General features: G+C 41.7%; 1 protein-coding gene across 3 annotated transcripts in view; it reads right to left on the bottom strand.

Annotated features, from left to right (window-relative positions):
* The window catches only part of LOC105917820 (ras and Rab interactor 2), a 54,695-nt gene that overhangs the window by 35,596 nt on the left and 3,347 nt on the right, over positions 1-15,752 (bottom strand). For 2 of the 3 annotated variants that reach the window (XM_012852736.3, XM_021310721.2), the window contains exon 2: positions 4,894-5,014. In XM_012852736.3, the coding sequence (XP_012708190.2) occupies positions 4,894-4,962 (69 nt within the window). In that variant the 5' untranslated portion in view covers positions 4,963-5,014. Of the gene's footprint in view, positions 1-4,893; positions 5,015-9,757; positions 9,793-15,752 lie in introns of those variants that run through there. The other variant, XM_036137598.1, reaches the window with a different exon arrangement.

Here is a 15,752-nt window from a genome sequence, read left to right on the forward strand (position 1 = left end):
TCTCCATCATTGTATTTCAAGTGCAGTATAGCTAATTATGTTATTTTTGGGGTAAAAATATTCATTCCATTGGCAGATGATCTTATTTACCTGCTCAAATCAAGGACAAATACACTAATTTCAGGAAAATTTTACCTACTTCTAGTTTCCTTTTTTGCAGTGAATGCATACTTTTAGGGAACTATGATTGATTCTCTGTAACTTCCCTTTAATGAGCCACAGAAACAGCAGAAGATACGCCAAGACCTCAACCAAATCCTGCAAAACTACCAGAGAGAAGAAACCAAAACAAAAAAAAGCAGTTATTATGTCCTGGATTTCAACTGTTTTAAAAATATATATATTTGTACTGCTGTAAAAATAGTAACACAGAGATGAAGATGACGAGGTTCTCTCTGGGAGAGACGAGGATGGAGAGGATGAGGAATGAGAACATCAGAGGGACGGCTCAGGTTAGATGGTCTGGAGAAGAAGCCAGAGAGGCCAGACTGAGATGTTCAGAGGAGGGATGGTGAGAAGATCAGCAGAAGGAGGTTGGTTCTGCCAGAGAGGAGATTTATGGATGGAAGTAAAGAGGACATGAAGGTAGCTGGTGAGAGAGGAAGATGCAGAAGATACGGTTAGATGGAGACAGATAACTCGCTGTGGCCATCTCTGAAAGAGGAAGCCAAAAGTAGAAGAAGCAAAAATAGTAACATGTGAGAAAAAAAACTTGCGTTTATTTGAGATTTTAAAAAGCAAACAAATGTTGATGAGCAGGAACTCATTCTTATTTAGCTGTGCTGGAAGAAGAAGAGATATTTCATCTAAAGTGTCGTGTGAAGATCAAGCTTTACGAGCTGCGGCTCAACTGGGCCTAAATTAAAGATGCTGTCTCTATATATTTCCAGAGGCTGCAGCGGAGAAGTGGTTCTGAACGTCTTCAGTTAGAGCTTTGACTTGACGGAGTTACTTAACTTTGTGCCACAAACCAAATGAATGCTGGAAATGATGGATGCCAGCTGTGGAAGAGCTCCAATCCTCTCAGGGAAGTTATGAAAGTCCCTGCCGCCTCCGTCATCAAATATTATTGTATGTTTGTAAATTAAAATGATGACATGGTGGGGAGGGGGGGGGGGGGGGGGGGTCTCCAAGACACTCTACTGTTCTCTCCATCTCAAGTTTGCATTCACAGCCATGCATGCAGATTTCCTTTGAACCAACATTTCTACTCAGATGTGATTTTGATCCCAGCAGAGCTGAGGATCATTGCTGCTTTAACACTAACACTGCAGCTTTAGGGCAGGGGTTCCCACAGTGGGGGGGCAGGACCCCCCGGGGGGTCGCAAGGTGATCCAAATAATGATTAAAAATCTCTACTTCACAATGTCAGAGGTATATTTGTTTTAACATCGCACATTTATGCCATTAACTGAGGAAAAATATTTTTTTATTGAAAATGTACAACTTTTTGACATCAGAAAACTTGTTTTTGTTGTGGAAAATTACTTCTCCGTGGCCAATCATTTTCTTCAACGGATAATGACCATAATACATTTTTTTTCTTTTTGAAAATGACAAGAATAACTTTCTCACGCCGTGACGCCGTAAACTGGAAAAACAACGTAACAGAGCTCAATTACCCGTTAATCCCAAAGGGAAATCAAAGATTCCCGCAACATTTAAAAGGTTTTTCAGTTTAGCTTTTTGTCTTATAAATTAATGGCTTATTCAACAATGAAGCTCTTGTTATCTTTTGTCTGCATGATACAAAACAAACTCCTCTAAATGCAACAGTTCATTTAAATCATCACATGAGCATCGGTGTTGGTCGTGTTACTGTCTCTACAGGCGTTTTCATACCCGAGGTGTTGAGTCTGGCTCAAACGAGCTCAGGTAAACGAGCTCAGGTAAACGAGCTCAGGTAAACGAGCTCAGGTAAACAAGCTCAGTTAAACAAGCTCAGGTAAACAAGCTCAGGTCCGTTCCCGTTTTGGTGCGGTTCGTTTGTGTAGCTCTGAAGACAGCATCTGCACTGAAGACCAGAGCAAAACAACCAATCGAACCCTGGAGCAGTCCGTTTATGGTTTTAACGAGATCGGTGAAACAATATGAGGTTCAATAGAATAAAAGTTTTCCTTCCTTTTGCATTCTAGCCATGTAGGTTAATATTACATCATTACATCCTCCCAACCAATCACAACGCAGACCCAGGAACCAAGCCCCGCCCCCTTCAAATAGTTCAGAGATCACGCATTCTTTTTTCTTTTTTAAAAACTTCCAGTTTGGTAAAAAGATTGGTTGAATGAAAGGTTGAGTTTGAATTCAGTGTTTGTGTGTTCTGTATCTAAAAACCACTGAGCTATATAATACACTGGAGTGCTAATCACCGTCTGTTTGAACGAGTCGCTTTGAAGCCACCAGCCGCCATATTGGTACTCCCTATTTCCCCCCAGTAACTAGGGAATATGTGCGCTACAGCATCGAATAACGAGGATTTTCTCATGTTCAGGGGGGGGCTTAAGACTTTTAAAATGTCAAATGCCATATACTTTTATGTTATGTTCTAAAACTATCAAGTACTGAGAAAGTCATGTGCTGAAATATTTTGCATTTTATTCATTTAAATATATATGTTTAAAATGTATAAATGTATAAATAACAATATACAAAAACATATATTTACATATGTGTATACATATATATACATATATACATATACACGTACTTATATATACATTTATATATATTTAATATGAATAACATTTAAAATATTTCAACACCTAATTTCTTAGTAGTTGATAGTGTTAGTACATCCACTGACTGTAGAATTACCTGTGAAACGTTTTGACACAGCCAGAAAACTGCTTGTTGTTGCAACCAAATCCTGTGGGATTCTGTGAGAGTAGGGAGTAGCAAGATGGCGGCCAGTGACTTCAGTTTTTCGGCAAAATCAGCACTCCAGTGTATTATATAGCTCAGTGCTAAAAACAGGTTGCTAAGCAACAGCATAAAATGGCCAGGGCTGCACTTAAAATGTGTTTTGAATTTGTTGATAATTATCAATCAATATGATTTCTATTTTATCGATATGCTTATTTTCCTATATCGTCCAGCCCTGCTTAATATGCAGCGCCTCGAACGTGTTCTCACTTTTAAATACTTTAGAAAGACGCAGCATGTATACTGCCTGGCTAAATAGAGGTCTAAACTTAAACGTGTTATTTATAGCTCATTATTGAGGAGTAGCCTCAACGTTTACCTCATGTCTGTATCTCAGTGGGATGGTTCTGATGCACATGTAACTTTATCGAGTCTTATGATATATTTCCAAACATCTTTTTATGTGTTTTATGCTCGTCTTGTACTTTGATCTCACTCAGTTAAACAATCCCTTTTTTTCCTCTTGGTGGTGCAAACTTTCACATAAGTGTTATTAATACCATGCCCCTTTATTTTGAAAGCACTTAAAAAAAAAACAACAAAAAAAAAACACAACAGCTGATCAAATAAATGTACAAGAGAGAACAGGAACAAAACAACTGGACGTTAATACACGGCAGGTATAGGTACTTAGAAAGGGTAAAAGATTAAGACACAGGCGCCTCTGGGTTAAAAGCCAAGGAGAAAAAACTAGTTTTAAAACGAGTTTTAAAAGCAGCAGCAAGAGATAAAGCCACCTGGCCTCCAGCAGCAGCTTTGTCCACGTCTCAGGAACCGAAACTGCAAAGGCTCCGTCTCCTTTGGATTTATAACCGTATTTTTTATAAAAAGCATCTGGTCAGCTGATCTCAGAGCACGTGGTGGCATGTAAGGATGAAGCAGGCCAGATATACGAGGTAAGAAGAGCCTTAACAGACTTCAGAACAAAAGAATTTCCCAGTGGATTAGAAACTGGAGGTGAAGCCAGTGACTAGACGTTGTGCCGCGGCTGTAGAGGTGAGAGGGAGGCCTGGCTAACTCCAGCTGAGAGTGATGATGATCCAGGGGAGGCGATAAAAGCAGTCAGCAACAGAAAACACGTCAGTACGTGAAGTCGGGTTCTAACTAGGGCTGAACGATTTTGGAAAATAATCTAATTGCGATTTTTTTTCTTAATATTGCGATTTAATGCAATTTTTTTTTCCAGTTTAATTTATCATGTCTTTTTAAACATATACAAACAACAAATCATTTTGTTTCCTCGCTGTGCAGATTAGTTGCTAAAACACTCACAGCATCTAAACTCAGAGCAGAAATGATTGCGTTCTGCCTACAATATATTTCAACCAAAATTGCAATTTTGACTTTTCTCTGCATTAACCACAAGCAACAAAAATGACGTCTAAATAAAGACGTTTGTAAACAAGGACTATTTAAAATAAGAACTTTTAATGTTTCTATTAATCAGAATATTATTAAAGAGAACAGCTTGTAGTTGATTTTGACATCAATCCTTGTTGAACATAAAGTGCAACCAACAAGCAAGTCTATGTATTAAACTGATTGACCTGTACTTAATGCTATGTATGATTATATAAACTCTAAAACAAATAACAAAATTAGATTATCTCACTGCTGCAACTGTCTTCCCTTCCATGTAGAGGCAAACCCACTTTAAACATTTTACCAACACCTAATGGACGTGTCTAATTCCCTAATTGTTACATAGCCAAAAATTGCAGACTCTGCGATTTGGAAATTGCGTTTTTTTGAATCGCGATTATATTGAAAATGCGATTAATTGTTCAGCCCTAGTTCTAACCCAACCAACGTGGCCTGGTGGTGATTTTACTTGTAAAAGACAACAATACCCATTTCACGGCCCGCTTCCTGTTTCTCCCCCAGACAGTCGCAGCGTTGAGTCACATCTGCCTGGAAAAACAAACATTTTCTCGCACAGGAAACGGCGTGTGCTCTCCTGGTCGTGTTTACCTTGAAAAAGCTGCTGCTCCTGTTGGTGAGGCCGCCGGAGGAGCGCTCTGCTGCCGCGCAGGAGTCCATGTCGCCTTCCTGCGAGCGACGCCCGGATCCTCTGAGGCCGGAGGACGGAGATCTGCGGGTCAGAGACATTTCAGCTCAGACACGTTCAGCCGTGGCGCAGCCTGAGGAAATTCCTGCTCCGGCCACAGTCGGCTTTATGAAGCTGCTGGCGTGCTTTTATTATGACTGACGTTACGCTCTCCCAACATTCGCCTCTTTTTCCACCTACTTGCCTCCCTTAATCCAGGATAATTGCTTCATTCATTGATTCTTGGCCTCGGCTGTCGTCCTCCGGTTACCTGTTTCTGCTTTTCCTCACATTTTCAGCCACTTCGTTCCCACATTCTGTTCCCATGTCCTTTAAATTTGTTTTCCATCTCAGACAGGCTGTATTCCAGCACCGCCGCCTTCCCCTCCACCCACAGACGCAGCGTTTTAGAACCAGACACCCAAATGCATTTCAGCAGTCTAACTTCCCTTAACAGGTCACAACTTTTTTTTTTTCTTCTGTCTTCCTGTCTTTATGGACTTTTTTCTCTGTCATTACCTTTTTTAAATCACTCTTTGACACGCATTTTATTTGCTCTCCAGCCAGACTGAAACTATTACAGCAGCCCTTCCCTTCCTGGCAGAGGATCACAGACCGTCCGTCCGCTGGTCCACACAGCGGGCGCTTTTATCTGAAACACAGAGGGAAGCGTGCGACACCTTCCCAAAGCTTAACTGGAGACCGCGTGGAGGAAAGATGAGCTGATAAATGCGGCAGGATTGTGGTTTGCTAAATTAGCCAGAGAAACTCCAACCGATTAATGTCACAGATGTTAAAACCCAAAGTTGACTTCAGTTTACAGTTTGAGGTTAAATGGACCTTTCACTTAAAAAAGTCTCTGCTGGCTTCAGTGTGCCAGGAGGACTCCAGCCCAAAATAAATAAATTAATAAAGTGGTTTCTGAATATAATGAACCATTTTCTGACCTTCCAAACTGATGGGTTGTTTTTGCTTTGAATAAAAAAGCTCCACTGATTGAGGCGACTGCTGAGCTGCACCGGCTCCGTCTTCCACAAAGGAAGCTCAGACTTGGTGACGTAATATTTACTAGTCAGGTCAAACCCTTAGTAAGGCCAACATCTGCTTCTGATTGGATGAGTTTTGTGTGACGACTCCTCTCCTGGAAACTTAGCAGAAAGCTGCGCCGTGCTTGAACACACAGAGGCAAAGTATTAAGAAACTTTTGTTTAATAAAAAACTGAACCTGACCCGCGCATGAGTCCTGAGCGCCTTATACGGTCTAAATTGTTTGCACTGTATCGTTATCTACCGTCTGTCGTTGAGTCAAGCTCTGCAAGATTCAGGCCTTTTCTACACAGAGACGAACGCGGCAAGTTTTCAGAAACGATTAGTAGAAAAAAAAAAAACACGTCCACACGGGACGACGCAGCAGAACTGAGACGGCTGAAGTAGGTGTGCCGCTCCCATTGGTGGCGCTGTGGCAAAGAAACGCCCAAAAATCACGGTCCATGCCCGACGACTGATGAGAGGTAAACAGCATCACAGCAGAGGATCAGACACGGCGTTTAGATCAGACTCGTTAGAAAGGAGGAGTCCGAGGACGACGACGGCCTTACAGTTCCTATGCTCCACTGATCTGGAACAAACTCCCAGAAAACTGTAAAAGTGCTGAAAGCCTGAGTTCCTTTAAATCAAGATTAAAAACATTTGTTCAGGATTTCCTTCGACTGTTCTAGTTAAACTGTTTTACTGAAACATCATTAGTTTAAACTTGTAGTCCAACTGTTTTTAATAACTGCTTTTAATTTCTATTCTCCCATGTTCTATTTTGTTTCTACATTTTATTCCAACTTTTATTCTGTTTTATTTTCCTGTATTTTAATCATGTAAAGCACTTTAAAGGCGTTGTCTTTGTACTGAAATGTTCTATACAAATAAATTTGCCTTGCCTTAACAAAGCCACTATGGCGTATGTAGGTTTGTTAAGTCATTGTTTAAGAAAAGATGCGGCCGTTTTGAAATGTATCCATTCTGGGACTCTGTTTCAACAATGATCCCTTACGGTCTCATGTGGACGCACAACCCAAACAACAAAATATCTTTGCGGATACAGCTAATCTCGTGTCTGTGGGGACGTTTTTACCCTGAGATGTGTTTTCTGAGCTTTTAGCGGCTCTTTCCAAACGTGACACCCAGTTTCCAAAGTGAAGAACCGTGAAGAATGGGAATATTTCTCTAAAGTAATGTCCTTCCTTTGATTCGCTCTTATTTATTTATGTGCAGTTGAGAAGTTTAACCATTTTTTTTGCAGGTTAGTGTTTCATATCCATCCTGTTTTCTTTAGAGTTTAGTTCATCCGTAGCAAGTGGACACATATAAAGCAGAATTAGATGTGACTTTTAATCTATATACTTTTATTAAGATGGTAATTATGCATAACGATTATTTAAATAACATTAAGCCTACAAGTATGAGAAATGTCTTCTTTCTCTGTCAATGTGCAGCTATTAACAGAAAGATAGACGAGTTCATGGTTCAGATGTTATCAGTTTTACTGACAAATCAAGAATGACTTGATTTGACAAGCCAGAGACACTGACGGAGACGCGGAAAAGGATATATGTTACAGTGGCTGATATTTGCTGCTCTAAAGGCATGTCTCTGTGCACACAGCTACGCTTCCCTTACCGTTTCAGACATGAAGTGATCGACAGCTCAGACAGTTTCATTTCCACAAACAGAGAACTCTGACAACACAGGTCAGCCACTAAATGTAACCACGATCTCTACCAAGCACCATTTATTTCCAAAACTGTTCAAAAAGGTCATAAATTCATTATATTTTTCTTCCAAGCAGCCAGAATGTCATACAAGTTCTTTATCTAAATGTTTCTTGGGACTTTGGTTGCTTTTAGACCCAGTTTTAGTTCAGAGAGAGGAGGAGTGGGTTTTCTGTTTGTTGAGCCACTTATACTCTGAGCTGTGAATCATTTTGCCTTAAAAAGCTTCTTAAACTCAGCGCTGTGTAGGTTCAGACTCCAGTAAAACTAACTAAAACAAATGTACTGTTTTTACATGCTTTCTTACCAGCAACCCGTCAAGGTTCATCAATGAAACAATTGTTTATTTAGACAAAACTGTCAAAGATATCAAAATAATAAGGTCACTGTTAGTTGAAACTTTGCTGCGGTTCCAACCTTCGTTTCTGGGAGCCGTCCTATGACACTGGTGAGAAAAAGTGCAGCCCTCTTATATGTAAGACACATAGAAAGAGAAAAAACATGATACCGTATTTTCCGGACTATAAGGCACACTTAAAAATCCTTACATTTTCTCAAACATTGACGGTGCGTCTTATATCTGATTATCATTGTGCTTACTGACTGATTTTATGTGGCGCTCAAAAATCTGTTAAAATGTGTAAGTATGACTTTGTTTAGCAACGGAGTCGCTCCGCTCAATAGATATTCTGAGCATTACGGTACACAGTGTCACTACCTGATAGGACCCCTGAGCTGTCTACAAGACTGCCTGACTGTAATGTCTGAACTAGAAGTGCATTTATGTGAGGCAGCCACGCCCAGACTCCGCGCTAGCAACAATAAAACTAATAAGTTAATTAAATATAAAAGTTCCGTTTATTTTGGCCTTATGTTAGAAACAGGCAGTGTAGTCCAGCTACTCTGTCCTCCCCACAGAGATGGATAGAGAGCTGTGGAGGTGAAGGGAAGGAGGGATATTACACATGGGAAGAATATTTGATGCGCCTTATAGTCCGGTGCGCCATATGGTCTGAAAATTACGGTAATTCACTGTTTATAGAATCTATAAACAGTGAATTAAAAGAGCTTCTGATGTCTGGAGGATATCTATGAAGTAGACTTTCTTTCAGATGACGAAGATCAACCCTCCCTAAGCAGCACTCATCACAACTGTCGTACGGACCCATCAGCTGATTGGAGTCTTCCATTAATGCTGAGTTTTTACTCAAGATATTCACCACAGCATTGAGATAAAAGTTTCACAACAGACCCTCGGCTTTGTTGTCTGGATGGAAGGAAGGATGCGTTCCATACCGTTTTGGATGATTAAATAAGTCATTTCAGGTCGAACAAAGGTTTTCTCGGCCGCCCTGGTGGTCTGTGGGGGAAATACCGCACTTGCAATGGGGAACCGCGCGCGAGCTATTTTTAGAAACACAACGTCACGATGACGTCACATCACGTGGTACGCAGTGGGGCAAACTCCGGAAACCCGCCGCTGTTTTGCTGTAAAAGAGACGTGCGTTAGCCTAGGTTTTACTCGGTAAACGACTGCTTTTTCCAAATCTAAGACCATGGTTTTTAAACATTGTTGCTATGGAACGTGCAACAGCGACTCGAGGAACGCTGATCGGCCGCATATGAAGGATGTTTTCTTCAAGACTGCCAAGGAGAAATGTGTGACACCGGGGCGGTCGGCCTACACAACAGTTCAACCCGGAAAAAGTTACCAAATTCACCTACATATGTAGCAAGCATTTTGTCGGAGGAAAGGGCACAACCGAAGAACATCCTGACCCAATTCCAGCGACATCAAGTCAAGGTAAGAGTATTTTGGTGGCCGACATGTTAATAAAGTAGCGCCTGCTACCATGATAGCATATAGGCTATCATGGTAGCAGGCGCTAACATGATAGCCTGCTACCAGGCTTTCCAGTGTTATTAAACGCTTTCCTGAAAACTATTTAAACGTAACACCTACAGACAAAAAAAAACGGCCGACGCTGCCATGATCGCCGCGCAGGAAAAACAAAACAAAGCTTACCGTTCATCAACATCCAGTTTTCCAGTCTTTTTAAGCCCTCGAACCTCAAGCCATCGTTTGAGCTGAAGGTTGGTGTGTTCTTCCACGGTGCGGCCAGTAATCCGTGCGCCTGGAACATCGTCTTGGGAAAGTTTAACGGCTGTAAAGTCGGTCATATCGCTGTTTCTGTTGCGCTTGTAATAGCTGGGTTATCCGTGCGTTCTCTCCTGTATGCCCTACCTAAGCGGCAAAAGGGGCGTTGCTCTTGAGACGGTGACGTCACGTGCGCGGTACCCCATTGCACGAGCCCTCGGCCCGCACCCACAGGCTCAGAAGTCTAGTGCAAGACTGCGAGAGTCGGTCTTGCTTTAAGGTGAGAACTCCATGTGTTTTTGCCCTGACATTCACTATATGCACGCACGAAAGCAACAACAAAGAACCGCGTGTTAACGTCAAATAAATATGCAAGCATATCGAGTTATTATTATTATTTATTTTTATTTTTTTTGGAATGTTGGCGAGGCGGTAGCGCTGCGGGAAACCCTGATGTTCATACTTTCACTGTGTTAGTCATTGTTTGTACTGCCGTTTTTTCGACTTTTCGTTGCGTTCGCCTGTCTGCTAAGCTCAAAACAACCGCGCCTGGCTTGACAGAGAAACCAGAACAGCTGAGCATCTTTATGACTGTGCACTTTTACTTTCGCCCTCTGGGGGGAGCCTCACTGGAAAATCAACCCCGGTTGCATAGTATACCTTTAAAGGACAGCAAACACTTCAAGAGACTCTTAAAAAACAATCACATTAAAATGTGTATGCCTACAGTAAAAAGTTACTGTTAAAAGCTAGGAGTTTAAAAATCCAACTCTTATTTTTAACGGTTCAAAGGGTTATTTTGACCCGCCTATTTTCAGAAAATATTCCAGTTTTGCAGCAAGAGTTGTGATTTCTAACCAGAACTACAGAGCAAGACTGTAACACAGAGAGGATGTAGCGCTGCCAGAATAGCAGAAAAGGAACAGGATTTGTGTTAAAATAATGTTTCCACAGCATGAATATTTAACATATATAATCCTGAATGCTAGTTGTTATTTAAGCGGTTTTAAGCATCTGGACTGATGACTCTGTGACTTTCGAACTAATCTCAGCTAAAACAGATTTACATCTAAATCTAATTCTTGACTTCATTAAATTTGTTAACTTTTAAACCAAACACTTTTGCTGAATTGCTGCAAATCAATTAGTCATTGATTAGACCCATTTACAGCAACAAAAGATGCTGACTGGGTACCTATAGGGGGAGGCAGACACCCCGTCTACTTTTAAGACCAGGCCTAAAACTTTCCTTTCTGACAAAGCTTATAGTCAGAGTGGCTCATGTTACCCTGAGCTACCTCTATAGTTATGCTGCTAAAGGCTTAGGCTGCTGGAGGACATAATGAGCACTTTCCCTCACTCTGCTACATTCTCCTAATACTCTCCAATTCTCTCATTATTCGCTGTTATTTCAAATTCATGTTTTCTCTGTTTTTTCTCTTCATAGTGGCTACATATGGCCTGATGTTCTGTTTAGTTGTTACACCGTCCTGGAGATGGGGGTGGGATGGTTCTTGTTCTGCTGGAGGTTCTCCTCCCTGTTAAAGGGGAGTTTTCCTCTCCACTGTCGCTTCATGCATGCTCAGTATGAGGGATTGCTGCAAAGCCATCAACAATGCAGACGACTGTCCACTGTGGCTCTACGCTCTTTCAGGAGGAGTGAATGCTGCTTGGAGAGACTTGATGCAACCTGCTGGGTTTCCTTAGAGAGGAAACTTTCTCACCAACCTGGAGGATCTGATGGAGTCTGACTTTGGTGAGAGCCTTGAGATGATATGTGTTGTGATTTGGCGCTATATAAATAAACTGAAAAGGTAGTGGTGAGCCGTTTCTTGCAGGTAAACTCTAAGATGCTTGTCTATGAGTTCCCGGCTTCTGTCTCCAAGCACACCGCATTCAATGCATCCTTTTTCTGTCAGCTGAGAGCCTCCCTAGCTGTTGGTCATGCAGCTTCTCCTTCACAACAAGCCATCTTTTATCTTCCAAACCTTATCAAAGGTTAGTATGCAACAGCAACAAACCCCACATCAGTGTGCATAAAGAAAGACATTCTGCTCTAGACATGGACGAAGCCGCTCTCCCACCAAAGCTCCAACATCTGCTCTTCCTTTGACAATAAAAAAAATGGTCTTGTCCTAATTCTCCAGGGTTGACTTTTCCTCTAGAGTTAGTTGAGTTCATCACAGCTGGGATTGTAAAACTTGCACAGACTTCCTTGATTAGCCAGTTGTGCCAAAATATCTGTAAAACAGAAGTTTATTTCAGGCCGGAGCGTGCAAAGCTACCAGGATTTTCCATCTGCCTCGGTGCTCCATGCATACTTTTTTTGTAATTATTATGACAGTACCTTTGGTATTGAAATAAATCCAAAACAATTGCACATTTAAACTGTGAGGAGAACTTGAAGTGCTTCTTGTTTCAAGTGGAGAGGTTCAGCAGGACAGAGGTCATCAGACTCCATGCTGCTGTCAGAACAGCTGCATAAACCTGCTGCAGATAAAAAAAAACTCCCACAGACGGGTCATGTTAGCGCTCTGAGACAAGCCAGATGCCGCTGTGGGTGTGAGCATCCGCAGGAAACAACAAACAGATCCAGGGACGGAGTATGGACTCGGAAAGGCTCAGCACGCAGAGCAGTATCTGGGTCATGGATTCTGGTTGAGCCCAGCTGAGCCTGCTGCTCCGTGTTGTTGGAATAAAGAGGAAAACAACTTCAGGAATGCGATCACTCACAGCTTTGTTGCAAGAGGAGAAGTTTCCATGGGATGTTTCTGCGTCGTGGGTCAGTCACACAGCAAGCTAACCAACTCAGTCACCACTAATCACAGCTTTCAGGGTCTTATTACAGCAAACTGAAAATCAATCTAATTATAAATCACTCTGCACGTGTAATAAGAACGCCTCTCATCTAAATAATGGTTGGAAACTATGTCAGGCACCAGCACCGCCCCCCCCCCCCGACGACTTTCCACACGAAAAGTTAACCGAGAAGGTTAGGACCCGGTTCTGTGGACCGCTTCACTCCAAATCTGCTTCCGAATCTCCGAATGAGGTTAAGGTCTGAGCTGGAAGGAGGAGTTCTGGATTCACGTCTACATGGGAGAGAAGAAGGAAGGAAGGATGGGTAGACGATGTGGAGAGGGAAGCTTCTTATTATAGAAAACCTGTTTTCTTCCAGGACTGAGAGAAAAACAACAGATCAAACACTGAGCGGTCCTCAGGCTTCAAATCCCAACTTCACAGGGAAACAACTGAAATGCATATTTTTCCGACTCTTTTGGGAGGGTAAAGTAACAGCCAGGAGGTTTGGACATTTGCTGGTCTGGAGCACACAGGCTTTGTGCTAACACGATGTCAAGGTGGAGAGACAGAAGCAGGACATTTCCAGACTATTAGAAGTCCATCGTTCTACAGGGAGAAAACATATTCACACATGGGAAACATGCAGATAGTTCCCAAACTTCCCAGGAGGGGAAATCCCAGCAAATTCATCTCAAAGTCTGATTATACAACAGAGAGATGACAAAAAAGACCAACAGCTCCATATCAGACTCCTAAGACCTGAGTTTAAAAGTTAAACAAGACTGAAGATGGAAGATCCACTTCTAAAAAGAATAGGCCACCATGACCTGGGTTTGCAAACGGCATAACTGTCCTGCATGGTGGAGGGAGGACGATGGCATCCTGCGGTTCTGGAGACAACCAGGGACTCATTTATACAGCGAAGGTTTCTCGAATAAAAAGCTAGCCGTAAACCGGGTCATCAACAGGGAAATGATCCCTGCAGCAAATCCACAAAGGAATGGCTGGGGGTTAAAGTCCAGACTTGCACCTGATGCTGTGGAGAGAGCTGCACAGTAGCAAACACCTGCAAACCTCAACGAACCGAAGCAATGCTAGGAAAGAAAATGGGTCACAACTCGTTAGCGTGACGTGAATGACTGAGGAAGTCAGAGAAAACTGCGACTGAGAGTTCCTGCTGGTTAAGGTGGTTCCAGAAGCTACTGGATCATCAGATGTACTTAGAAATATTTATTCTGCTAGAACAAAAAAAAAACACTACATATGTTTCATAAAGGAACAGTTTACATCTTCCATGGTGATAAAATAGAAACCTTTTCCAGCTGTGGATGATGACGACTGGCATCTGCTCCAGCATTAACGATTTTAATCCAGTTAAGTCCAGATGTAGATCAACTGTCTGCTATTTGTGGCTTTTTTTGGTCCGTCCACAATGGGTCTTAATAGCTTTGGCTAAACATTATAAAGAACCACTTATTTTTTACATATAGATATTACAATAATGGAGGTTTATTTTGGTCTATGACAGAAAACAAGATGCATAATCATCATGTGTTAAAGTAATTATTTTTTTTCGTGGATTAAATGCACTGAAATTTCAACCAAATGACAAGAAATGGTAAAAAAATTGTATATCTAGGTTGGAAACTATGTGTTTTTTGTTTTTTTACCATAACGTCCCACAAACATCAACGATACCATGATGAAAATGTATCCATCCTCTTATTTTTCCAAGCCCAGAAATAGAAATAGAAAAAGAAATGGTGTTTCTTTGAAAATGGCAACACATTTCATGACAGATGTTTAACAGAAATGATAAAGTCCAGTTTTCCAAAGGCCCAGGAACATTAGCGACTCTAAACGGGTTTTATTTGTGTGGACTGAGGTCAGAAACGGCTCTCTGGATTGTAAAGGTTGGAGACCCCGGCTCCAGCATGTGTTGCTCCTGGTCCACATCTGCAGCCTGAAGCTGGACCTTCTCTTTTAACGGATCAGCGGACAGGAACATTTTATATCCAAACAGCAAGAGGGGAGTTAAGGGTCTGGAAAGCACCTCTGGGTGTTACAGCAGAACAACAGCAGTTCTGTTGGTGTTACGTTTAAATAGTTTTCAGGAAAGCGTTTAATAACACTGGAAAGCAGAGGTGGAAGAGGGATGCTGCCTGCAGCCAATGAGAAGAGCTGGTTTTACCAGCCGTTCCACCGGTCCACTGTTCACTGATGGGATGGAGAAAGTCAGAGAAGATCTTTAAAAGCATAACGATTAAGATGCAACCCTGATTGAAATATTCCTTACACTGAATGTGGAGCTGATTCAGTCCAGTATGAGAGATTATTGTAAATGTCTACAGTCCAGGTTCTGTACGGGGCTCCAGTGACCCATGATCCTAGAAAACCTTTGAAACAGGTGATCAGTAATCAGAATCAGACATACTTTAATAATCCCAGAGGGAAATTCCTTGGAGGTAAGATCTAAACACAACAGTTACTCAGCATAATGCACCCATATGTTCACTTTACTGAAGAAGGAACAGCTAATCATAGTTCTTAGTAATTTTAGGTAGTCATTTACAAAAGAAAACAGGAGAAATATATATAGAAGGGACTCCTGCTAAACAAGCCCTGGTGTTTTTATTCGATCCGGAAACCTCCCCAGTATGCACCTATGAGGCGCTTCATGATGAAGAAACTGAACCTGAGGTCACCTCAATAAAGCAGCTAATCCTGCTTTATAGTGCAGGCCCCTTCCCTGATGCAGGATTAGCATTCCTGTACCTGCTGCTGGGTTCCTGCAGCATTTCTAAACTCTGAACACTAAATTAAGTCGTGCTGTGTACGTTGGAAAGCTTGCCTGGAAGGAAGCTAATAAAAACAACGGCAGCTCCAGTTAGCTCGGATCAACAAATCTGTGCTCAGAAGTCCTAACATAAATCCTTCTCTTATTGCAGCAGCATCAAATAAAACTAATCCAAAGTTCTGAGTACCTTTATTCATAGGGGAAAACAATTATTCCACATAAAGAAAGAACTCCCTGCTACAACTACTGGCATCGCTGAGGATTCCTTTAGAATAAACTGATGCATGTTTAACGACAGTCAGACTGTAAATTAGAAATACATGA

This window comes from Fundulus heteroclitus, chromosome 5 (genome assembly GCF_011125445.2).
Source record: "Fundulus heteroclitus isolate FHET01 chromosome 5, MU-UCD_Fhet_4.1, whole genome shotgun sequence".
NCBI classification, from domain to species: domain Eukaryota; kingdom Metazoa; phylum Chordata; class Actinopteri; order Cyprinodontiformes; family Fundulidae; genus Fundulus; species Fundulus heteroclitus.